The 27,830-nt window shown below is 37.8% G+C and overlaps 1 protein-coding gene across 1 annotated transcript in view; it reads right to left on the bottom strand.

Annotated features, from left to right (window-relative positions):
- EFHC2 (EF-hand domain (C-terminal) containing 2) overlaps positions 1–27,830 on the bottom strand; it is a 386,962-nt gene that overhangs the window by 212,965 nt on the left and 146,167 nt on the right. The window contains exons 4-7 of the mRNA XM_006902078.1: positions 25,366–25,589; positions 17,232–17,483; positions 5,042–5,155; positions 4,489–4,627 (exon numbers count right to left, since the gene is read on the bottom strand). Coding sequence (XP_006902140.1) covers positions 4,489–4,627; positions 5,042–5,155; positions 17,232–17,483; positions 25,366–25,589 — 729 coding nt within the window. The remainder of the gene's footprint in view (positions 1–4,488; positions 4,628–5,041; positions 5,156–17,231; positions 17,484–25,365; positions 25,590–27,830) is intronic.

Below are 27,830 nucleotides of genomic sequence, written 5' to 3'. Positions count from 1 at the left end.
CCAAACACTTTTTCCCAGTCTGTGGCTTCCCTTTTTACCCTGTTAGAGAAGTTTCTGGATGCACATAGGTATTTGATTCTTAGAAGGTCCCATTCATCTATTTTATCTTCTCCTGGTCCTGATTTTAAACCATGCAGTGTCCCCATGCTCCTTTGGACAACAGCTTCTTCATCTAGTTATAGATTTCTTATGAGCACAATGAAACGTTCTGGAAAGCCCTTTCTTCTCAATGTTAGCCATAATTTGCTGTGATCCACACAGTCAAATGCCTTTGCATAGATGTTTTTCTGGTATTCTCTGCTTTCAACAAGGATGTATCTGACATCAGCAATGATATCCCTTGGTTCTGTGGCAGTTCTCTGTCAATGTACTTACTGTTCTAGTTGTTTTGGGATGATCTCCAGCAACAGTTTGCTTGCAAGTGTTATTAATGATATTGTTTGATAATTTCCATACTCTATTGGGTTACTGTTCTTGGGAATGGGAACAAATATGGGTCTCTTCCATTCAGTAAGCCAGGCAGCTGTCCTCCAAATTTCCTGACATTAACTGGTGAGCACATCTATCAGTTGAAACATGTTAACTGGTATTTTTGCCTTTTCTTTCAGTGCAGCTTGATGATCCTTCATTACCACTGAATCTTGCTGAGATGGTACTCCTTGAAATTTTTTAGAGTCAACTAAGGCATTTTGGTACAGCCATTCTGCATACTTCATCCACATTCTTTTAAAATTTATTTTACTAGTTTATTTACAAAATCTGAATACATTGTTTTTAAGAACAAATTCTTTCTATTTCCCTCACCCCGCCCCCATCAAATTGTAAAACCCCATGATTAATCCCCCTCCCCCTGCACATTCTCATCCCTCTGTTTCCACATTCTCCCACCCCTCTTGGATCCTTATACTCATTCTACAAAAATGGTTTTATACAATATTTATCCTTGTGGGACAGAGTTAGTTCACTCAGAATAATTTTCTCCAGTCCCTCCCTAGGTAAGTAATAATTTACAAAATCATTGCTTCTGTGTGTTGCATAGTAGTCTATTGTGTGAATGTACCATAATTTCTCAATCCATTCGTTTGTGATTGGACATTTGGGCTGTTTCGATGTTCTTGCAATGGTGAATAATGTTCCTATGAAAATTGGTGTGCAAATCTCTTTTTGTGCCTCAGCTCTCATTTTCTCATGGTATATTTCAAGTAGAAGAATAGCTGGGTCATATGGAATTTCTATGGTAAGCTTTTTAAGGAAACAGCAAACTGCCTTCCAGAATGGTTGTACCATTTTACAATCCTAACAACAATGTAGAAGAGTTCCTTTCTTGCCACATTCTCTCCAACATTTATAACTTGCTGTCCTGTTAAACTTTGCCACTCTTACTGGAGTGAGATGGTACTTCATTGTGGTTTTGATTTGCATCTCTCTTATTGCCAGTGATTTGGAGTATTTCTTCATGTGTCTGTTTGCCCTTTGAATATCTTCCTCTGTGAAAATTCTTTCCATGTCTTTTGCCCATTTTGTAATTGGGTTATCAGTCTTTTTCTTGTGGAGCTTTAAGAGTATTCTGTAAAATTTTGTTATAAGACTCTTGCCTGAGATGGTATTACCAAATGTTTGTTCCTAGTCTGTAGGTTTTCTTTTCACCCTGTTGGAGAAAGCTTTTGATGCACACATGGATTTAATCTTTAGAAGGTCCTATGCATCAATTTTATCCTCTTCTCTTCAGATTGTGCATTTCTGGTTGTATTTGGCAGTCTCTTTATACCTTGGACTAGTGCTTCTAAGCTTGATTCCTGCTTGTCTCTTAAGTACACTTCCAGAGTCATTCTATGAAGCAAGCATAACCCTTATACCAAAACCAGGCAAAGATATTACCAAGAAAGAAAACTAGAAACCAATATTTCTCATAAATATAGATGTAAAAATCCTTAACAAAGTCCTAGTCAGTAGAATCCAAAAGCACATAAAAAAAAATTCACTATGACCAAGTGGGATTTGTAACACATATGCAAGGATGGTTGAACATAAGAAAAACAATCAATGTAATTAATTATATTAACAACAAAGCAAATAACAAGAATCATAACCATATTATTTTAGCAATTGATACAGAAAGGGCATTTGACAAAATATAACACCACTTCCTGATAAAGAAACTCAGCAAAATTGGAATAGAAGGGAATTTCCTCAACATAGTGAAAAGTACATATGTCAAGCCAAGAGCCAACATCATTCTCAATGGAGAAAGAATAAAAACATTTTTCTTGCAAACAGAGACCAGACAAGGATGCCCACTGTCACCACGTCTTTTCAATATTGGAAGTGCTTGCTAGGGTAATATTACAAGAGAAGGAAATAAAAGGTATCTCAATCAGCAAAGAGATGGTTAAACTGTCGCTATATGCAGATGATATGATAGTGCACACAGAAAAACCAAAAGACTCACCAAAAAAATCTGTTAGAGTTAATAGGCCAATTTAGTAGACTGGCAGGATATAAGATCAATATAAAAAATCAATAGGATTCCTCTACAGTAACACATTGGAAGCAGAAGTGGCATCCACTTCTGAAATGGCTTGCCTCTGGAAATTTTATAGAGTTTCTCTATGGAGAAATGATGAAAGTTATACAAGTGTTCAGATTTTTCATTCATTGGGTCACTATGAGTCATCTATGACTCAAAGGCACTTAACAAAAACAACAGTAACAAGGAGAACTCAGAGAAGGAAATCAAGAAAGCAATACCATTTACAATAGCCAATCACAAATTGAGATACTTGAGAGTGAACTTTAATAGAGATACAAAAGCTCTATACAAAGAAAACTACAGAGCATTTCTGCAAGACACAATAAAAGACAAAGAAATGTGGAAATGTGCCCTGTTCATGGATGTTGTTGTTGTTATGTGCCGTTGAGTCGTTTGAGACTCATAGCGACCCTATGTACAACAGTCCTAAACCCTGCTCAATCCTGTGCCAATCGCTTGCCTCTGACACACCCATCCCAATTGCCCCAGTCACTGAATCAATTCACCTCATAGAGGGTCTTCCCCTCCTGCGCTGTCCCTCCACCCTACCAAGCATGATGTCCCTCTCCAAGGACCTGTCTCTCCTTACAACTATGTGCATGGATAGGAAGACTCAATATTGTGAAAATGACAATCCTACCAAAAGCAGTCTATATGTTCAACCCAATCCCAATCCAGATACTAAATTCATTTTTCAAGGAGATTGAAAGGGAAATTATTAAATTTATTTGGTGAGGCAAGAGACCCCCAAAAAGCAAAACACTTCTGAGAAACAAAAATGAGGTTGGAGGCACAGCATTCCCTGACCTCAAAACCTACTACCCAGCAGTAGTAACAAAAGTAGCATGGTACTGGTACAATGACAAGCACATAGACCAATGGAGTAGAATTGAGAACCCAGAAATAGACCCAGATATCTACGGCCAACTGATATTCGACAAAGAAATCAAAGCTATACACAAAAATCAACTCAAAGTGGATCAAAGACCTGGGAGTAAAGCCCAAATCCATATTATTTTGATGTTTCCTGGATCATTCAAGTTTTTCCCTTAGCATCTCTCAGTATTGCAGATTAATAAGTCATTGCTTTTGTTTTTCACTCTGAACTGAACTAAACTGAATGAATAGCATTAATATTGAAGAGGAAACAAGTTGGGCATCTGGTTGAGTAGAGCAAACTGGCCTGTGTATTTCTCGCAGAACTCAAATAAGTATATCCATTGTATTTCCCAACAAAAACATTTATTTGACTGTGAATCAGAGGAAGGAGAAGGGGAAATATAAGTCTCTAATATCAAGTAGACTAAAGTTCAAATCTTAGCTCACCAATTTCTTGCTATCCATTCCAAGCTTCAGTTTCCTGATCTCTGAATGGGAGATAGTAGCCTATCTTGATGGGATTATTGCTAGGAATAAATATGAAAGATGTCTAGCAGACACCAAAAGCTTAATAAATTATACCTATTATAAGCTTAGCATGAACTCTAGTGGTATAAATAGTCCACAGGGAACTGCACAGCCAACTCAAACGTGGTTTGAATCCACCAGAATTTACAAGGGAGAAAAATGGGCAAGTCCCTATCTTATAATTTACAGCCTTAAAAAAACTTGATGGAGGGTCAGTTATGAGTCAGTTCCTACTCCATGGCAATAAATTTGAGTTTTAGAGAGCATTATGAGGTTAATACATCTCGATGGTAGAAATTTGTCAGTTTAAACTTTCCAGTCCCTCTTCAGAAGATGAGGCAGTCTGCTCCCTCCTAAATGTGTTCAGCCTTGGAAATCCTATGGGGTAGTAATACTCTGACCTAGAGGGTAGTTATGAGTTGGTAACAACTCTACAGCAGTGAAAAAAAATTATGAGCTTAGCATTTTAAACTTGAAGGAAAAGTCTGAAGTAGGAAACAAATAGTCCAAGTTTTTCAACATTATTTTCTACATAATATTGTGGCACTTACCAATTCCATATTTTTTCTTATAATAACACTTCGTAAATTCATCACAGTCACAAATGAGGACTTTTCTTCCCCATACATTGATGGTGGTTCCTATGGCCAGGTCACTATCTTTGTAAAACTCCTGCTGTAACTTTCCTGGCTAATAAAAAGAAAGGAACACAGCATTGGCATCACAGACCCTGCAAGGAAAAGCATATCCTTTCTCATAAGAAAAAAAGACATTTTTTAAAAAATCAACTATATAATTTATAACTCAATCTTTAAAATAAAACAAAAAGCAGGCAGTAAATATTTATATTTTAACTACTTTTTGCAACATAGTATTTGTGAAAAGCAATGCATATACTGAAAGAGACATTTAAACATGTTCATTCAATGATAAATAGTGAAATGCACATACACAATTGTTTGGTTTCAAGTTTTGAGGGTTTTTTTCCCCTCATAGATTTTCCCCAAAATCAATCTCACGATAACATAATACATATTCCCCTCCATGGTTCTGATTCCAAAATGTCACAATAGAAATGAGTAAAAAAAAATTGAGATTTCTTACCTTGTATTTATCTAATAGAAAACCACTTACTCGGTTCACTGAAAAGCCCCCATAGATATTAAGAACTGTATGATCTGTTATCTGTCCAGGTTGATAAATTCCAGGAGGGCCATACTGAAAGACAAAATCAACACATTTGACATATGGCTTCAGTAATTCAAATAAAGACAACATAATGACTGCTGAGTCCAACCTCTATTAACTCCACAGGGTGGAATTGCCCTCAACAGCATTCACCACACAAAACTAATTCTCATGGTAAAACCATGCCATTCGACATTCCTGCACCCACTTACTGGGTTAGAAATCCACTGTAGTGACCACACAGACTTGACAAGACGTGGTTATAGGATTTATTAGGAAAGTTAACAAGCTATATCTAATTCTGGTTATCAGGAAGATGAAATCCCTCAGTCCCAAGAGCTTGTAAGTGAACACAAAATACAACTCACTCCAAAGAGCTTCACATTTAACAGCAAGATCTCTGAGTCCAGACAGCTTGTGAATCAACAAGACACAATCCCTGGCACAGGAATCTCGAGCCTTAAAGGACATGTGCTATATTTTCTGCTTTCTCTTCTCCTTTTGGTTGTGAGATCTCCATTTTTTGCCACTGAATCTGCTCAATTTAATGGGGAAACTAGCCAATCCCCTTGAGGATAGGTTAACATGTTCTATTTGAGTAAATGGCTCACAAAGCTTTTGACGATATAGATAGGTCACATATTTGCAGGCCAGGAAGAGATGAGGCAGCAAGATTAGTTCTAGGCAAGCAGAAAAGAACACTTACAAGCTAAAGACAATGGTCTAGGAAAGCCAAATTTTGAGCAAAAGAACCACTATATTGGGGGCTCTACCACAATTATGAAGCTATATGAAGGGTTCAACCAGGACATAAATATTGAATGGCTTTTCTCCGGCAGCAGGACAAAGGTATATATTCCATTCACCTTTCCATATACTTTCACACCACCTATATAGGCCATTCTACACACTTTATGGACCCTTCAAGGCCCTTGATAAAGTCCATCTTTCCCTCTGGACCTTCTCATTCTACGTGCTGGATCCCAAACCCAGATCTCAATAGCATCTCCCACAGAGATAACATGACTTTTTGTGGTTTTCTAAGTGCTTCACAGCTGTTACCTTTTCACTAAACTAAAAAAATTCCTTAGAACGACTCATGTTTTGCCTTCTTTTGTTTATCCTGCATTGTCACCTGCTTGGCCTTGAGTTGAGCAAGTACTTGCTGACCTGAGAAAGAAAGCAGGGTTAAAAGGAAGAGCAATAGACTAGGGTCAGGCCTCTCAAAGAAATGGTGAGCTGGAGCAATTCCCTCATGCCTTGGATGTGGTCTGAGCAGTCATAACTTAATTAACTTTCATACATTGCTAGGAATTAGTTTATCCCTTCCAAATGAGTATTCAGCATCATCTCTGACACTTGTGGCATAAAATAGAAGTTAAAATGCATAAACTGTATACTACAAGTGGTATAAGTCAGTTATTGAGAGTAGAGAAAAAGTAAACTTGGAAAACAACTCTCTCTACACCACTAATAAATACATGATTTGCGACCAAGTATTTACTTACCCAGAACATGAGCTTTTTCATCTGACTAAATATAACAATACTACTTATTCATTTCTTTCTCAAAAGATGTTTAATGTCAAAGCAAAACCCACTCCTATTGTATCTCTCCTTCACAAGACTCTCAGTATATATAATGTGGTTTTTTAATCACTGTAACCCCAGAGCTGGCACAAATTTGGCACTCAAACAATATTTGTTGAATAAATGAAGAAATTTTTGTGAAGGCACACCACAAATGTCAGGTATGTCATTATCATTTATATTCAGTCTCTTTTTCAAATCAATCTTTACAAAGGCTTCTCTTACACATCCTGGCCACCTGCTGTGCATTTCCCAAAACCCCCTGTGGAGCAAATACTGCCTCTCATAACCTCCTAAGATTCAGGGAGAGCCTCCTGTGAGGACCAAATGACCAGTGGTTGTTTGCATCAAAAATAAATGTGAAAATAACCTTTTCAATATGTACCAACAAACAGAGGAGGAAATAGATTATTTCTAGTAACTTTTGCAGTCACAAATTGATAGAATATGCAACCAAAATGCATTCATAGTAATGGGTGACTAGAATGCAAAAATTGGGAACAGGGAAGAAGGATCAGAAAACTTGGTGACAGAAATGAGGCTAGAGACAGAATGATAGAGTTTTGCATAATCAATGATTTATTCATTGCAAATATCTTTTATAAGAAACACAAACGATGGCTATATAAATGGATTTCACCCAATAGCCTATACAGGACTCAGATTAATTACATCTCTAGAAAGAATTGTGGGAGAAACTCAATATCAGCTGTGAAAACTAAGCCAGGTGCTGATGGTGGAATAGACCATCAACTACTATGTGCAAATTCAAGCTGAAGGTAAAGAAAATTAAAACAAAGTCACAAGAACAAAATTTGACCTTGAGTCTATTCCACATGAACCTAAAAACCATCTTAGAATAGGGTTGAGGTCTAGAACACTGATGAACCATGATGAACCAGATGAGCCATGGGAGTGAAATAGCTTAGTCACAAAACACAAATGCTGCATAGTGCCATTGTTGTAAAATGGGACTGACATCAGGGTTGGAGGGAGACTGAGAAAGATGGGATAAATAATATATACTGCATTGAAAAAGATGAGGGAGAGAACTGTTTAAAAGCGATATGTGAATAGGTATTTTTGTCATGACAGAAGTCCAGAACAAAGGCTGCATAGTGGAGTGGACTTAGGGGGTGGGATTATATAACAATGAAAGAATTTTTCTTTTACTTTTCAAAGATAAGAGCGAACTGGACGGGAGGGGTGGGCAGGGGGAAAAGTGCGATAATGAATGAATGGAAATCCAAAGTCTCTGTAAATTTTCATTAAAATTAATAATAATAAAAAAAAATTTTAAAAGGATGCAAAAGGTCACTATAGAGATAGAGGAGGAAGACTTGAGATGGATGTCAGAAGAGACTCTGAATATTGTACTTGAGTGCTGAGAAGGCAAAGCAAAGGGAAGGAATTAGGAAGTTAAGGAGTTGAACATAAAATTTTAAAGAGTGGCTTGGGAAGATAAAGCAAAGTACAATAATGAAATATGCAAAGAGCTGGAATCAGGAAATCAAAAGGGATAAACTTGCTTAGCATTTCTTCCCCCCCCCTTATTTATTCATCGTTGCACATTCTTCCTCACCACCTTCCCTGCCTGGCCCACCCCACAATGCAATCTTTGTTCCAGATTGTTCTCATACATATAATGCATAAGCATAAATTCCTTTTGGACAGTTCTTCCTCTCATCTGTTCTAATGCTCTCTTCCTCCATTCCCTCCCCAATCCCCTTATATTTGTCCTATTTTATAACTGGTGTTATGCAGCATTTGTCTTTCTGTGACTAAGATACTCCACTTGCCATAATGTCCTCAAGGCTCCTACATTTGTATAATGTTTTAAAATGTCATTGTTTTTCAGTGCTGCATAGTATTCCATTGTGTGCATGTATCATAGGTTTTCTATCCATTCGTTTATTGAAGGCACTTGAGTTGCTTCCATCTCTTCTCTATTGTAAATAATGTAGCAATAAACATGGTGTGCATACATCTCTTTGAGTTTAAATTTCAATACTTAAAGATGCCATGGGAAGAATAGTAAATGTCCCAGGAAGCACCCAAAGAAGATGGAGGGAGTACACAGAGACACAGTACTAAAAAATAATTGTCTGACACAGAAGAATTTCATGATACAATATATGATCAAAAGAAAGGAATTGGGGGGAAGGCCCCAGGAATTGATGGAATACCAATTGACTTATTTCAACAAACAGATGGTTTCCTGGATGTGATTACCAGGTTGTATCAATAAATCTGGCCAACTGACTGGAAGAGATTAATATTTATTCCCATTCCAAAAAAAAGGGGGATCCAACAAATTACAGAAAATATCAAACAATATCACACACACACACGCAAAATTCTGCTAAAGATTATCCAAAAATGCCTTGAAAGGTACATTGACAAGGAACTACCAGAAATATAAGCTGGGATTAGAATAGGCATTAGGGACAAAATAGCCAATGTCAGATGGATCTTGGCTAAAAGCAGAAAGTACCAATGAAATGTTTATCTGTTTTTCAGTGACTATAAAAAGGCATTTGACTGTGCTGAACTCAACAAATTGTGGCTAATGTTAATAAGAATGGGAATCCCAGAACACCTGACTGTGCTCATGAGAACCCTATACCTGGTCCAGGAAGCAGGCATCAGAACAGAGCAAGGAAACATTGCATGTTTCAAAATCAGGAAGAAAATGTGTCAGAGTGTTTCCATACCTTTTCAATCTGTATGTAGAATAGATAATTTGGGAGTCTGGAATTTATGAGAAGGAATGTGGCATTAGGAAGAAAATGTGTCAGAGTGTTTCCATACCTTTTCAATCTGTATATAGAATAGATAATTTGGGAGTCTGGAATTTATGAGAAGGAATGTGGCATTAGGACTGGAGGAAGACTCATCAACAACCTGCAATATGCTTGCTGAAAATGAGGAAGACCTGCAAAAGTTCAAGGACTGCAGTCTTCAATATGGATTGAAGCTCAACATAAAGAAAACAAAGATTCTCAGCACTGGGTCAATTGGCAGTGTCATGATAAATGGAGAAGAGACTGAGATTGTTAAGAATTTCAGCTTGTCAGGAAATCAAAAGATGAATTGCTGTCCCTGCTGTCAGGGACCTCCCCAGAGTGCTAAAGAGCAACCGTGTTAGTCTAGAAACTAACAAGATGAACCTGATCCAGGACATGGTCTTCACAATTACTTGTCTCTTCACAATTACATCAGAGACCTGGACAATGACTAAGGATGACAAAAGAAAAATTTATGTCTTTGAGTTGTGATGCTGGAGGAGTACTGAACACACATGAGGGACTGCAAAAAGAACAAACAGGTTTGTACTGGAGAAGGTGAAACCAAGTTGCTCCTTGGAGGCAAGGATTTTGAAGCTCTGTCTGACATACTCTGGGTAGGTTACCAGAAGGAACCAGTCATTGGAAAAGGAAATCCTGCTTGGAAGGATGGAGAGATAGTGCAAGAGGGGAACACCCTGGAGGAGACGGATTAACGTAGTAACGGAGCTAAATAGGTGTATGAGAGACAGTGCGATTGATTCAGGATAGAACAGTGTTCAGAGCTATTGTGCATAGTCACTATGAGTCACAGTCAACTTGATGGCACATAACAACAACAACAACAACAACAATAATTAAGTTTAAAATATATACATATGCCTGTGTATTATCCACAGGAGAATTAAAATATAATACATAACTGTGAAAAAATATTTATAATTTTATGTGTGTAAAATTTATTTTTTATGTAGTAAATAACAAGTCAAGCTGCTAATGATTCAGCAGGTCAAGCTGACCTGTTACTCCATGGAAGAAAGATGGGTACTCTTCTTCTATAAATATTTACAGCTTGGGAAATCTGGTTGCTGTGATTGAGGAGCAACTCAATGGCAGTGGTTTTTGTTTTGGTTATAGGTACAAATGCTGTCCTTATACAGTATTTTTTACTGACTCAAGACAAGGAAGGATTCAGAGCTGCTGTACATAGGGGTCACTTTATGTCACAGGCTACTCTATGGCACATAACAACAAAACATACTATATTTGTTGTTTTTATTTAAGCCTCTTGTTTAGAGTCAACAAGACTTTGGGGAAGAACTTTGTATTTAAAAGTCTGTTGTAAATATATTTTGGAGGAACATTCTTCTAAGTGGTACAGAACTCTTCTGTCAATATGCTGTACTGAGGTAACCTGGGATTGCTGTGATTATGAACCTTGTGCCATTGGGGTGTCAAATGCCATAATGATTACCCATGGTGGACAGTGTTTGGTGGAGCTCCTAGTTTAAGACAAGTTTGGAAGCAGGAGTGGCATCCACTTCCTAAACAACATGCCTCTGGAAACTCTATGAACTTTGACAAATGGCAATAGTTATAGAAAGGCTTCAGGCCTTTTGTTCATAGGGTCACTATGAGTCATACTCGGCTCAATGGCAATCAACAACAACAACATCCTATTCAATCTTTACAATTCATCCAAGAGGAGGGGAAATTAATAGCATTCTACACATAGGACAGTAGACTCAAAGATTTACTGGCTTCTCCAAGGTCATGCAACTATAAACACAAGAATTAAGATTTTAAACCAAGTCTCTATGCCATTTCTGCTCTGTTACATCAGCTCCCAAATGACAATATATGTTTGTAGAAATCAGTCTAATTAAAATACAAAATCTGCCATTGCTATTGTTGTTGTTATGTGCTGTTGAGTTGTAAGAAATTCATAGCTGACACTCCAGTGAGTTTTCAGAGGCTGTAAATGGGAAGAAATAATCTTTCTCCCTTGGAGAAGCTGGTGGATTCAAACCACAAGCTTTTGGGTTAGCAGAGCAACTCCTTACTACTAGGCCATTAGAGGTACCTGTCATTGCTATTAGTCAATAGCTAATTCATGAAAGGTTGCTATATTTCTAAGTTATTCCTGTTTGTTTGTGTGAATGTGGGTTTGTGTAAGTACCTGCACATATGTGTATGTGTACAGCTGACCCTCTGTATCCAAATGTTCTCTATCTGTAGGATAAACAAACAGCAGATTGAAAATATTTGGGGCAGAGGGGAAAGCAATCCTTTTAAAGTGATAAAAACAATCCTTCAAAGGCTAAGTGTTCTCAGCAGAGCGATGTGGGCGCAGAGCTATGCTGGCACAGGGCAACACGGGTGCAGAGGACGCGGGCAGTCTTATGTACTGAGGACAGGTGAATTGGCAGCTTAATATCTGTGAACGATCTCCAGCCCCATGCCCCCCTCCCAGAGGCACCCCAACCCCACACCCCACCCTTGCTGGTTGTGCCCCAGGGCCACTAGAGAGTCCTTCAGGCATGACATAGACCTAACAATATGGTGTAACATAGACAGTAGGATTTTGAATCAGAACTTTTGTTGGCACAATTAATTTTGGCGCTACGGGAACACAGCCGAGCTGCTGTGGGACTGATCTGGAAGGAGGAAGGTAGGTGGATATTGACTGACTTCTCATAAGCCCCACTAAGAACCAGTGGGTCTGTTGGAATTTGACTGAATTTTTCTGTGCCCCCACCGACCACTCACGATTGGGAGGGCTGGTAGGATCCTGACTGGGTTCACTTGGGTACCACCAATTGCCTGGGAGAGCACCCAAGGGCAAGTCCACTGGTAGGAATTTGGTTGAGCTCTCTTGGGTCACACCAACTTCCCAGGAATGAGAGGGCCAGTGGGAATTTGACTAAACTTTTTTGGACACCACAGACCATCAAGAGGCAAGTGAGTTGGTGAGAATTTGAATGAATCTCCTCGGGTCCCGCTGGACTCAAGACCCTCCTTGGGTAGAGGCAACTGCACTAGGGCACTTGGGTAAGTGCTGCTGGGCAGGGACCATTGTGTGAAAACCACTGGGTGGGAGACAGACAGCTGGAATTTTAGTAGGGACCCAAATCGTGAGTACACCCGGACACCTGAGGCTGAGTCAGGACTTGCAAGTGGTTGACTCCTCCAAGTGGTTACCCTATCCTCATACCTATTCCATCCCATTTGGCTCCACACCTGTACCTACACATCCAGTCAATCAATTTGTCTTTAATCCAGAGCACCTTGGCCTGACATACCTATAAGAGACTGCTCTCACAGGCTCTGAATTGACCTTTCCCTTGAGTCACAAGTTCAGAGAAAAACACAAGTGGAGTAGCTGCCCAACTGATCTCTAGAGCTTTGTCTTCAGATCAAGAACATATCAAGTCTCAAAAAAAGCAAGCTATCTCGCACACTACAAAAGTGCAAAGCAAGATGTTACCCCCAAAGAGTGACACGGTATCAATGGATTTCCTGAAGCCAAATAGTCTGATGGAACTTTCTGACACAGAATTTAAAAGAACAATGATTGAATATTTTCAATGGACGAAAGACAAACTTGAAGAATTACATACAGGATACTACAAGAAAAAACCAGGAAGAGCTTAAAAAATTTCAGAACAATGTAGATAAAACAAATGAAGCATCAGAAGCACTGGAAAAACAAGAAACCATGATCCAAATATGAGGTCCAATGTTTCAGATGCTGTCAACATGATGAAGGGACACCTGAGCAGAGTTGAAGAAATGGAACACTGAACCACTGAAATAAAGATAGAATTGTCACCAACGATCTGCTAGAACAAAAAGGAGACTAGAAAAGGAAGGAAAAAGAAGAAAACTTAAGAATGTGAACACCATCAAGAGAAATAATATTTGCATCATTGGAATCCAGAACAGGAAGAAGCAAGTAAAGGCACCGAAAAGTGGTGGAAGAATTATTAGAGGAAGACTTCCCAAGCACAATGAGGAATGAGAGAACATATATTCAAGAAGCTGAGCGAACACCATATAGACTAGACCCCAAAAGAAAAACATCAAGGCATATCATAGTTAAATTTGCCAGAACCAAAGATAAGGAGAGAATCCTGAAAGAAGCAACAGAGAAGAAAAGAGTAAGGTATAAGGGAGAACAGATAAGATTAAGTGCAGATTTCTCAGCAGAAACCATGCAAGCAAGAAGAGAGTGGAAGGACATATATCAAACACTCAAAGAACACAACTGTCAACCAAAAATACTGTACCCAGCAGAATTATACATCAAATATGAGGTAGAGATCAAGATATTCCCAGTAAAACAGAACCTAAGAGAGTTTGTAAAAACAAGACCAGTGTTGCAAGAAATACTGAGAGATGCCCTTCTTACAGAGGTACCACAGAAAGCACGATGGACCAATGCTACTAGCAACAACACCAAAAGAACTCAATAAAATGATAGCAATAAAACCCTGCCTTTCAATAATCACACTGAATGTGAATGGTTTGAATGCATCACTGAAGAGAAGAAGAGTAGCAGATTGGATAAAAAAACCAAAAGAGACACACCTGAAAAATGAAGATAAAGAAAGATTAAAAATAAAAGAATGGGAAAAATATACCAAGCAAATGGCAACCAGAGAAAAAGCAGGAGTAACAATATTAATCTCCCATAAAATAAATGTCAAAGCAAAACTATCACAAAGGGCAAGAAAGGTCACTACATAATGCAATACAATAGAACAAGAACACAAAACAATAATAAATATATATGCACAAAACCAAAGACCTGCAAAATATATTAAACAAACATTAACAAAACTGAAAAAGGAAATAGACAACACTACTATAGCAGTTGGAGACTTCAATACACCACTCTCAAGAAAGGACAGAACTATCAGAAAAAAACTTAACAAAGATGCACAAGAATTAAACCACAGAGTAAACCAACTGTACTTCATAGATATTTCTAAGCTAATGCACCCCCAAACAACACAGTATACCGTCTTCTCCAATGCGCATGGAATGTTGTCCAGAAGAGATCACATTCTAGGTCACAAGGCAAGCATCAATAAATTAAAAAACATAGAAATAATACAAAGCATTTTCTCATACCACAATATTATAGAATTAGAAATTAATAACAGGAGGATAAAGGAAAGAAAACCCCCCATACATTTGGAAGCTGAACAACACCTTGCTTGAACATAAGTGGGTACTAGAAGAAATAAAAAATGAAATTAAAAAGTTACTTGAAACAAATGACATTGAAAACACCACTTACCAAAAACTCTGAGAAACAGCCAAAACAGTAATAAGAGGTCAATTTATAGCAATAAGCCAAAATATCAAAAGGTAGGGGGAAAAATGATCATTGACTCTTGAGCCCAACATCTCCAACAAATTGAGAAAGAACAGCAAGAAAACCTGACACCTTCTAAAAAAAAACCCTGAAATTATAAAAACTAGACCAGAAATAAATGAATTAGAAAACAGAAAAAGAACTGAAACCATCAGCAAAACAAGGAGTTGATTCTTTGAAAAGGTCAATAAAATCGACAAACCACTAGCAAAACTAACAAAAAAAAGAAGGAAAAGACACGAATAATTTTGAATAAGAGATGAAATGGGCAATGTCACAACAGAACCAACTAAAATTAAAAGGTTAACATTGGAATATTATGAAAAATTATACTCAAGCAAATGAAAACCTAGAGGAAATGGACGACTATTTGGTTGTTCCCGGCCTGCGTGGAGTTTCGGGCTGTTGTATTTAGTGTCTGTCTGGGTCGCTTGCGACTCGAGAGCTTGTAACGGTAATACCACTCCTTCTCGTTTCACTATTTCCTGGTCTATCTATCTTTATGTGTTCCTTTTCTTTCTTTTTCATTTCTGCTTTTTCTCCACTCCTGTTTCTCCTATTTCATGTACTAGTTGTTGATTTCTTTTTGCCAGTGTTTTTCTTTGTTTGTGTTTTCTCCTTTGTGGGTTCACCTTGTGTTGCTGTCTCTCTTATTGTACTCTCTTTGTGCTTTGCTGTCCTTTGGGTTTTTGCAGCCTTTTTTATTTCAGTCGTGGCTTATCGATTCTTCTTCTTCGTTTGTCTTAATTGGGTTGCTTATTGTTGGGTGGGTTTCTTATCGGGTATTATTTTTTCGTTTCAGATGAGAGATAGTTTCCTTGTAGTTCTTACCATTAACTTCACTGTCCCGCCTACCCCGACGCACATGTTCCTTTTCTTTTCTTTTTCTCTGGTTTTTCCCCATTCTTTGCACCTGCTTCTACTTGTTCACACCTTTGGTTTCGCAGGGACTTTTTTCTATGTTTCCAAGTGTCTTTCGTGATGCCTTGGAGTCCACATTGCTCTTGGTGTTTCGTTTTGTTGTCTTTCTCTTGTTTAGGGGGATTATTTAAGGGTGTCTGGTCTGATTTCTTCTGTTATATGTTGTATTGTTCGTTTTTGTATTAGGGGTTTGGGCATCGTCGGATTTTGGTGTTCTTTGTATTGGGAGTTGATGTTGCATTCTTTCTCTTTGCGGTTTTTATGGTTGTTTGTGTGTGTGTTTGTGTGTGTTTGTGTGTGTTGCTATTGTTCATAGTTGTCCGCTTGCTCTAGGAGGCAGGGTCCAGTGTCCACTTCCAGCCATGATTTTGATTTCTTTTTTTTCTCGGTTTGAATTTAGGTTTGTAGGTGTGATTGTCAATTCTCTTGTTGGTATTTTCTCTTGTGTTTTATTATTTCTTTGTTTGCCTTACCCCCAGCATGCTGTATTTGTTCTTTGCATGTTCTCTGACTTTTTTTCATGGGTTTGTATTCGTACTGGAGCTGTGCAGTTTCTCTCTTGTTCGTTGTTAGTCATGTTGACTCTTGTTGTGCTGTTTATACTGCCTTGGGTCATTTTTTCATTTCTTGGAATCCGATTTCCAGGAGTCATTCTTTTGTTCTGCTTGTTGGTAGGTTCAATCTCCCATTTTTTTTGTTTTGGGTGGTTGCGGTTGGTAGGTGACTGCTTTCTTGTTAATATCACCCAGGTAGGAGGTCTCTCTTTTTCTGCTTTTATATTCTCCTGTCTTGCCATGGTTTTCTTTTCGGTGTGTTTCTGGTGTGCTACTGATCGATGATTTGAGTCTAGCTGCTAATGTGGACCTGATCCCGTCTGCCTATGGTCTTCTGCCTTTTTTGCTGTACATGAGATCGGTTGAGTGTGGCTATGGCTGTCTTTTTAATTGATAGTTTTGGTTGTGTTGCTGGAGTATCTTCTTGAATCTCCCGTGAGCTTCCCAGCTCACTCCTTGGTCTGTCTTGGATTGGGTGCGGCTTATGTGTTTCTTGGTGGCACTGAGGTTTATGCTCTTTCTTACATACTTTGTTCGTGTTGCTCTGGGGATTTTGTTCTTGTAGATGGACATTCTTCCTGTATGCTTGAGGATCTCCCACCGGGGGAGGAGATCCTAGGTGAGTTGGATTGACACAGTAACTGGGGTCACGGAGGTAGGTGTGTCAGAGTCAGTGATATTGGCTCAGAATAAGGCAGGGTTCAGAGCTATTGTGCATAGGGTTGCTATGAGTTATAGTCCACTTGACAGCACATTAATAACAACAATATGGTAAATACCATCACATATTCATAACACATGGCAATCCACATGATGACTTGAATCTTTTAGCTTACAAGCAAACTCTGAAAGTGGTAATGTACCATTGTTCACCTTGGGTAGCTTCTTCCTCTGGAGAAACAATGACATAGCATCCCGGCCTGAGTTGGGTGGCATCAATTCTTTGATTTCAATGGTATCATCAGACAAGAAGTAATGGAGGATGAGTTCTCTACGGTCCCCAAACAGTGAGATTGTATCATCCCACATGCAGAAGAAACGTAAAACCTGTCTATCATGCTCAAGGAACTGCTTCAGGGTGTTGTCATATTCATAAGGACGTAAAGGCTGCAAGCGATCTGCCATCTGCAAATGAAGAAAAGTTAAATAATTGTTCTGCATTTTGCATAATCACTTCTGGGATGCAAACAATCAAATGTAATAAAAAATTTCTATAGATTTTTCTGTGATATTTAAAAAATTTTAAAATTATTATGACATACCATAAAAATATAGACAAGAAACTATTAAGATTACTTTCATGTTAAACATTATTTTAGTATATTATATATCTGCAATATATTTAAAAATGGTTTTTTCCTCAAAGATTTAAAATTCTCATTTAAGAACAGGTAAAAACTAATCTTTGGTGATAGAAGTTAGAATAGTAATAGAAAGGGGGACAAGGGAAATTTCTGGGGTGACAAAACTACTCTAAATACTGAGTTTCATGTTGGTTATTCAATCACGTACATTTATCAAGTCATTGACAACTTAAGATTCGTGATCCTGACTTAATTATATTTCAACTGAAAACACCATTTGTGTTTTCTCTGGAAAATCTTATCTATAATTTTATCTTTCTTACTCATTCCAAGGTTTTCAGGAAGGCAAGCAAATAAACATATTTAAGGTTTTCTTTTGCTCATTAAGTTTGAGACACTGAGGATATGAAAACCCAATGCAAATGTGAGCAAAGCAAATGGAGTATTTCTGAATTGGCATAGTAATATTGCCCAGGCTTTATGCTCTACCACTAGAACCAATTAACTCTTCCCTCTTTGCATAACTTCAGTCATATCTTAGAGAAAAACTATACCAATTATACCTACATGTTGCTAAGTAAGATTGTATTCAAGGAAGCTTTAACTGGAAATCACTAATTGGAAACTCAACTATTTTTCAAATTTGAGTTATGTATTCTTACTGGTAAATTTTTGATATTTCATATCTGCCCAGACAGGTATATGTTCAATATTTTTCAGTCTCTTCTTTCTTTGGCTATTAAAGTATAGGACCTCTATAACAATTGAAAAATGTTTCTTTCATTAGCTCTGTAAGGCTCTACAAAATACAATATTGATTAAATACCTTTGGGAGTATTTTCAGTTAAAGTTAAATTGCTTAGCTTTAACTTTACATTTCAAGTCAGAAAACACAAAAGAAGTAAACACAAAAAAGCTTATTAAACTCCTAGTTTTCCACAGATTTCTATATTTACTGAAGGTTTTTACTTCCTGATGGAATAAATGCTAAAATGATTCTCCCAATCTAAAAGAAAATTATTTAAAATATTTCTTTGCTGATTTTCTCAATTCCTGGCACAAAACAGATTTTTTTTAGAAATCTTTGAAATATCACAGTGTTCTGTTTCATTTATGCATCATCATTCAAACTTAAGAACATGTCATGCTGTTGTTATTGTTTGGTGCCATCGAGTCCAGTATGACTCATAGAGACCCTATGAACACAAAATCTGCACCTAGTTCTGTCCTGCACCATCCTCACACTTCCTGACACAGAAGAGCCTACTGCAACAGTCACTGTGTCAATCCACCTAGTTGTGGGTCTTCCTCTCCTTGCTGACCCTCCATCTTTTCCAATGTCATGTTCCTCTCCAAGAAATAACACCTCTTAACAATATATCCAAAGTATGTGAGCAAAAACCTCATCATTCATGCCTCCAAAGAGCACTCCAGCTGCACGCTCTCCAATACATAGCTGTTTGTTCTCTTGGCTGTCCAAGGAATGTTCAGTGCTCTTCTCCAACACCACAGCTCAAAGGCATCAGTTCTTTTTCTGTCATCCTTATTCACTGTTCATATCTCAGATGCATAGCTAGTAATCTGAAACACTGTGACCTGAATCAGACACACCTTAGTCCTCAAACTGACATCACCAATCTTCAAAAATTTGGACAGGTCCCTAACCTGCAGTTTTTCCCAGTGCAATGTGTCTCCATATTTCCTGACTGCTCTTAACATGGGTGTTAATTGTGGATCCAAGCAAGATGAAGCTGTTGACAGTTTCATTGTTTCAATCTCCTCTAAGAATCTTTGTTTTCTTGATATTGAGATGCCATACTGAAGGCTGCATTACTTGATCTTCTGCAAGAAGTGCTTCAAGTCCTCTTCACTTTTAGCAAGCAAGGTTGTGTCATCTAAGTAATGCAGGTTATTGATGAGTCTCCCTCAAATCCTGATGCCGCCTTCCTCTTCATAGAGTTCAGCTTCTTGTATAAGTTGCTCAGCATACAGATTGAATATTTATGTAGATAGAATACATCCTTGACCCAATCCCTTCCCAGTTCCAAACTATGTAATGCTTCTCTGCTCCATTTGCACAACAGCCTCCTGATCCAGGTACAGGTTCCTCATCAGCACAATCAAGATTCCCATTCTTCTCAATGTCAGCCACAACTTGTCATGATCCTCACAGTCAAAAACCTTTGCATAGTCAATAAAGCATATACAGACATTCTTCTGGTATTCCTTACTTTCAGCCAGGATCCATCTGACATCAGCAATGATACCCCTGGTGCCACGGCCTCATCTAAATCCCTCTTGAATTTCTGGCAATTTCCTATCTATATATTGTTTCATACATTTTTTAAATGATACTCAGCAGTATTTTGCTTGCATGTGATATCAATGATATTGTTCAATAATTTCCACATTCAGTGGGATCGCCCTTCTTGGGAATAAGAACAAATATGGATATCTTCCAATTCGTTAGCCAGACAGCCATCCTCTAAATTTTCTGGCTTAGACTGATGAGTGCATCCAAGGCTGCAACTGTTAATTGAAACAAGTCAATTGGTACCCCATCGATTCCTGGGACCTCATTTTTTGTCAATATGGATTCAATGCAGCTTCCATTTCCTCTTTCATTACCAATGACTCCTGTTCATATGGTCCTTCCTGAAATTTTTCAGTGCCAATCAATTCTTTCTGATACAGTGACTCTGTAAATTCCCTCCATTTTCTTTAGATGCCTTCTGAGTCATTCAATATATTGCCCAGAGCATTTTTCAACATTGCTACATGAGGCTTAAATTCGTTTTTCAGTTTTTCAGCTTGAGAAATACAGAGCGGGGTCTTCCCTTTTTATTCTCCAATTCCACTAAAATAATTTGCTATGACCTCCCAAGCTGCCCTTTGACATCATCTGTTTAGCTCTTTCACTCTGACATTTCTTTCCTTTAGATTTGTCTATTTGATGTTCTGGTGCAATCTTTAGAGTCTCTTCTTTTTTTATTTTATGTATTTTAAATGTATTCTAATGAAAGTTTACAGAGACTTTGGATTTCCATTCATTCATTGTTGCACTTTTGCCCATCTCTCTCCCTCCCCAATTTGCTTTTCTTTTTGGAAAGTAAAAGAAAAAAATTCTTTCATTGTTATTCAATCCTTCCCCTCCAAGTCCACTCCACTATGCTACCTTCATTCTGGACTCCTGTCATAACAATAATATCTAATCATATATCCCTTTTAAACACAGTTCTTTAACCTCATCTGTTTCAATGGAGTATACATAATTTATCCCATCTTTCTCAGTCTCCCCACAACCTCTATATCTTCTTTTATAACAGTGGCATTATGCCACATTTGTCTTTTTGTGACTTGAGATATTCACTCAGCATAATGTTCTCCAGTTTCTCCCATTCTGTGTAATATTTCATGAATTCCTTGTTTTTCAATGCAGCATAGTATTCCACTGTGTGAATATATCAGAGCTTTTCTACCCATTTGTTTTGTTGATGGGCACTTGGGTTGTTTATAGCTCTTTGCTATCACAAACAAAACTGAAATAAAGCTAGGTGTGCATGTATCTGCTTGGGTGGCAGTTATGGTTTATTCAGGGTAAATTCTCAGTAGTGGAATTGCTGGGTCAAATGGTATTTCTATTTGCAACTTTTTGAGAAAGCGCCGTACAACCTTCCATAGTGGTTGCACCATTTCACACTCCCACCAACAGTGAATAAGAGTTCCAGTTTCTCCACAACCTCGCCAGCTTTTGTTGTTTGCTGATCTGTTAAATTTTGCTATTCTTACTGGAATGAGATGATATCTCATAGTTGGTTTGAGCTAGGGATTTTGAACATTTCTTCATGTATTTGTTTGTCATCTGAATGTCTTCTTTGGTGACGTGTCTGTTCATATTCTGTGCACATTTTTCAATTGGGTTGTTTACCTTTATCTTCCTGTGGTGCTCAAGTATTTTATAAATTCTATATATAAAACCCTTATCTGACATGTCATTACCAAATATTGTTTTCCCAATCTGTGCCTTCCCTTTTTACCCTGTTGGAGAATTTTTTGGATGTGCATAGGGATTTGATTCTTAGAGTCTCTTCTGACATCCATTTTTACTTTTTCTTTCCCATCCATTTTTGTAATGACTTTTTGCTTTCCTCATGGATAACATCTCACAACTCCTCTATCATTGGTGTTCAATGCCTTAAACCTATTTTTAAGATGATCATGAAATTCTGATGGAATTGATCCTTGGTTCCTGTGGACTTATTTTTCTTTTGCCTCCATTTGAACTTGCATATGAGTAATTGATGATCTGACCCACAGACTGCCCCTGACCTAGTTTTGACTTCTGATATTGAGCTTCTCCAATGATTTCTTCCACAGATGTAGTCACTCTGATTCCTATGCAGCGCATCAGGTGAAATCCACATGTAAAGTTGTCTTTTGTGTCATTTAGAGAAAGTATTTGCAATAAACAAATCATTGTAAATACAAAATTCTTTCAATCTCTAGCCTCATTTCTATCATCAAGCCCATATTTTCTAACTATTGTTCCTTCTTCACTGTTTCCTACTTTTGCATTCCAGTTGCCAATTATCATTAATGCATCTTGATTGCATATTCAGTCAATTTTAGATTGCAAAATTTGGTAAAAAATCTCAATTTCTCCCTCTTTGGCACTGTCATCATATCAACTCTTAATGAGTACAGCTCTATGCAAGAGACAGTAATTTATATAGACTTATTTTTTAGATTCTTTTTGTTGCTGCTAAAATGTTTTTACTTATTTAGACCTTTTCCACCCAGGACATATGGAGAAAATATATACAAACCTAAACCTTCCATGTCAGTGCTGTTGTTATTATGTGCCATCAAGTCACCTGCAACTCATAGTGACTATATGTATAACAGCCCTTAACCCTGCTCTATCATATGCCAATCTTATTGTCTCTGACATACCTATTCCTGTTACCCCAGTAGCTGAATCAATGCATCTCATCAAAGGTCTTCCTCTCTTGTCCTTTCCCTTCACCCTCCCAAGTGTTATGTCCCTCTCCAAGGACTGGTCTTGACTTTCAACATGTCCAAAATATGTCAGACGAAGCTTCAGAGTCCTTGTGTACAAGGTCTCACCCTCCCTAGGACAAGCCTGTTTGTTCTCCTAGCGGTCCATGGTATATTAAATACTCTTCTCCAGCACCACAGCTAAAAGGCAGCAATTCTCCTTCTATCATCCCTAGTCATTGTCCAGCTTACTGATGCATAGCAAGTAATTGCAAAGACTACAGACTGGATCAGGTGCACTTAGTCTCCAGAGAGATATCATTGCTTTTCAGTACTTTGGAGAGGTCTCTGACAGCAGACTTTCCTCAATGCAATTTGTCTTTTAATTTCCTGGTTGCTGGTACCAAAAGGATTGATTGTGGAGCCAGGTAAACTAAAGCTGTTAATAATTTCAATATCTTCACCATGTATCATGATGCTGCCAATCTGTCCAGTGGTGAGAAATCATTCTTTTCTTGATGTTGAGCTTCAATCTATATTGAAGGTTGCAGTCTTTGACCTTCTGCAACAGGTGCTTCAGGTCCTCCTCAGTGTCAGTAAGCTGAATTGTGTCATCTACATAACGCGGATTCTTGATGAGTCTTCCACTAATCCTGATGCCACATTTCTCCTCATAAAGCCCAGCGTCCCAGATGATCTGTTCTGTATATAGATTGAAAAGGTATGGAGACAGGATACATTACGGCATACACTCTCCCAATTTTGAACCATACAGTGTTTTCTTGCTCAGTTCTGACGGCAGCCTTCTGTTCCAAGTATAGGTTTTGCATAAGCACAATCAAGTGTTCTGAGATATCCATTCTTCTCAGAGTTGGCCACAGTTTGTTGTGATCCACACAGTCAAATGCCTTTGTATTTTCCTTGTCAATACATATAGGAATAATGCCACAGTCATTTAACTTTAGATATTCTAAGACCAATAATATATACTTCTCAGAAGAACTGTATGTCTATAACATTAAAGAATATTTCTGCTGGGACTTCTGAGCTGTAATGGATGAATGAACCTATATGCAGCTCTTAATAAGAAATCAAATAATTTTATTCTAAGTTTTCTGCATTCTCTCTCTGCAAGGAAATTAATTACAAAGTTTAAAACTATAAAACTAATCCATACCATGGACTCCTAAGAGAATGAACAGGTTCGTCCTGGAGAGGGTTAAACTAGGCTGAGCCTTGGAGGCAAGGATTCTGAAGCTTCGTCTACCATACACTGGACATGTTGCAAGGAGGGACGAGTCTCTGGAGAGGGACATCATCATGCTTGGAAGGGTGGAGGGACAATGCAGGAGAGGAAAATCCTCGATGAGATGGATTGATTCAGTGACTGGGATAATGCAGATAGGTTTGTCAGAGACAATAAGATTGGCACAGGACAGAGCAGGGTTTAGGGATGTTGTACAAAGAGTTGCAGGTCCCTCAATGGTACATAACAGCAACAACAACAACATAGGAGTAGAAATGTAAACAGTGGTTGCTCTGAGGTGAGGACAGAGACTGATTGGAATAAGTAAAAAAGAAATTTTCTGGGAGTATATAAATGTTATATATCATGGCTTGGGTGTGAGTTATAGAAATTTCTTTCAAGATATCCAATTATATATTAATTTCTGTGCATTTTACTATATATAATCATACTTCAATAAGAAAAGAAACAGAAAACCAATTACAATAATGAAAATCAGGGTAAGAATCAAGAGATTTAATGTTCCAGCAAGGAAACTGTGAGAGTTATCCACTAACAAATAATCTTTCTAGTGTAATATAAAATCTAGACCACAACTTTAAAAATAAAACAATAATACTAGTACTACTGATTCTTTCTTCTGTTAACGTGTTCAGACCTGGAAAACAAGTATCCTTCTCTAATGAGGATACATCAAAAATTACACCCCTCCTAATTCTTCTATTCAATCTCTGCATCCAGTGCCACCAAATGAGAAGTTGGGAGCCACAAGGAAGAATGAATAGTTATACCCAAAGTTTGATTCAATAAATAAATTCTAAGACACAAAGATTTTTATGCAACTGAAATGTAAAATGTAAAAGACAAGATGGGCAAGTGCTGGCCAAATTTTTACACTAACAGTAACCACAAAGCCCATCTTGGACTCCTAGAAATTATCCTGCCTCAGTGGCTCACTTAAAGACTTCTATTGCCTAGAAGGAACACTCTCCATGAGGGAGAGGAAGAAAGAGTGATGGGGGTGGGAAAGAGAGTGAAAGAGTGGAGGCAGGAATGGGAATGAGGATGCTAGAAGGGAGACAAATCCAGGTAACAGTGAAAGAAAGCAGGGAAGAATGAGAGAACTCGTGAAGAGAAAGGGAGAAAGTCATTCCTGCACTGATATTGACATTCACCCTTTCAAAGCTCTAGCTCAATGGAGAATAAAACATAAACTATGGCTCTCAAAAGCTCTCACAACTACTTCAGTAGTATCAATGCCCTTTATTAACTCTTCCACTTCCTAAACAACTTGCCTCTGGAAACTTTATAAAGTTTGAGGAACGATGATATTAATAGAAAGACTTCAAGTCTTTTGTTCATAGGGTTACTATGAACCATGCTTGACTTGATGGCAAACAACAACAACAAAGAATTCTCATTTGGCAAACCAGAACTTTCAAATGTACTAGCTTCTTACCTCTTTCCGTTCTTTCATATAAGGATCTTCTGGGCACTTCACTGGTGAATTTAATTTGACTCCTATTTTTTTCAAAAAGTTTGCTGTGAATTTATCACAGTCATAAATCTTGAATGTTCTACCATAAAAGACAATGTCTATGTTGATATTGAAATGATATACAGTATAAAATTGGTCCTCATTAGGAGGTGGGAGAGAAATTCGATGACGCCTGATGAAAGTCCCTATGATATAAAACAGAATAAAATGGTTTCACCATGAAGCTAACAAGAAGTTACCGCACATCTCTTAAACAACTCTGATTGTTCTCCCCATACATGAAAGTAGGCAACATTCCCAAAGGCAGCATTAAAATAGTCAAATTATACAGAGGTCAGAAGGGTCATGCACACTGAGACTTTTGAGGCCCTGCATGTTGCCAGAGCCACTTAAGTAATATTAAGGAAGGTATGGACTTGGGGACAGAAGGATAAACAGAGTGACCCAATAAGCTGGACTCTGCTATCAGTTTTTTTTCCAGAATAATCATACTCACTTTCAGCCATCAGCAATCAATGTGGTCACACTAAATAAGGCCCTGAGGAGTCCAGAGCAGATTGTTTACAAAAATGTTGACCTCTGTCTCAAAAAAAGTTAAGAAGTTTCAAGATGGTAGAGTCCAATACAGCTTTTGATAAACATGAGTTACTTTAGGCTGCTTTGAAATATTATGGTATCGTTCTTCTACCATCTTCATCTATCTCCCCTCACAGCCTCTGTTCATCTCCACACATCACCCCTGCCAAGAGGTTATTCAGACACACCATATCTTTTTTTTAAAAAAAATTATCTTGGTTTGCTTACAAAGATCATATACATTGTGTTTCACGCTATTCTTCATTCATACTGTGTTTCATACATTATGTTTTAGAAAATTAATAACCATTGGATTAGGCCCATTATTACCCTGTCTTTTCAGGTCCCCACCAGATCTTTCCTGTTTCTTTTACCCTCTCCCTCCACCCACCAAATTGTGCAACCCTATGATTTCATCTCTGCCTCAAACATCTGCTTCCACTCCTTTCTCCCTTGGATCCCCATACATGTTTTTCTAGTTATCCTTCTATTTTTATAGTAACAGTCTTATGCAGTATTTGTCTTTATGAGATTGAGTTCATTCACTTGAGATAATGCTCTCCAGTCTCTCTCGAGTTATATAATATTCTTCTAAATTGTTGCTCCTGAGTGCTGTGAATTCCATTGTGTGAATATACCACAAGTCCTCAATCCATTCAGTTGTGGTTGGACATTTGAGCTTTTTCCATGTTCTTGAGATGGTGAATGAATTGCTATGAACATTGATGTACAAATCTCTGTCTGGAGAGGATAAAACTGAGAATGGAATTTGCTAAAGATTAAATCTCTGTGCTCATCAAACCCTTTTCCCAACAGAGTTTAAAGAAAATCTACCAACTGGAAACAAACATTTGGCAATATCATCTCAAACAAGGGTCTCATTACAAAAGTTTACAAAATATTCCTGGGGCTCCACAAAGAAAAGACTGATAAAATGGGCAAATGACACATGGAAAGAATTTCCACAGAGGAAGACATTCAGATGGACGACACATGAAGAAGTGCTCAAAATCAATGGCAATAAGAGAGATGCAAATCAAAACCACAATGAAATACCATCCTTGCCCTACAGGAAGAGAATATCTTTATTTCGTTAAACAGTAATCACATCTGCCTTCTACTCTGGAGAAAGACACTCCCAAAGTAAACCTAAACTTTAGAAAGAACTGTGTTTATCTCAAAAGGTTATCTGCTGCCTTTGAAGAGATAGTCCAAAAGAGAATAGGCAGTGCCTCTGCTCACAAAATGCACAGAAATGCAAGTTCTATGGTGAATTATCTCTCAACACCTGAAATTATTAATTAAAATCTAATCCAAAAGCAAAGAGAAAACGTGATAAAGAAAGCAATGCAAAACTAATAATCTAAAGCTTTAATAAAAGTTGGTTTATATTACCTATTCAGGAAGGTATTTTAACATAAAGGTATCAGCCTATCTTAATATTTCAGGACACTAAGAATAGTACCTTTCACCCAAATCTACAAATAATTAGAAATCAAAAAAATCCTTATTTAATAAGTAGAATTTAATGAGTACCTTTATGTGTCAGCAATCATGCTGGGCTCTGTTCCACTATTCTACTTCTCATCGTCTCATTCTTTTGAGGTCATATTAACTGAAATAATTTTCATCTACTTTTCTTTGTAGTAATTTTAATTATGTGGTTGTTGTTGTTGCTGTTGTTATGTGCCGCCGAGTCGCTTGCAACTCATAGTGATCCTATGTACAACAGCCCTAAACTCTGCTCTTCCTGTACCAATCGCACTGTCTCTGACACTCCCATTCCAGTTATAACAGTCACTGAATCAATCCACCTCATAGAGGGCCTTCCTCTCCTGCGCTGTCTCTCC

This window comes from Elephantulus edwardii, unplaced genomic scaffold (assembly GCF_000299155.1).
Source record: "Elephantulus edwardii isolate Elephantulus edwardi_28Jun2011 unplaced genomic scaffold, EleEdw1.0 scaffold00365, whole genome shotgun sequence".
Lineage (NCBI taxonomy): Eukaryota > Metazoa > Chordata > Mammalia > Macroscelidea > Macroscelididae > Elephantulus > Elephantulus edwardii.
The sequence above is the reverse complement of the archived record's forward strand: the minus strand, read 5'-3'. Positions and strand labels throughout refer to the sequence as shown.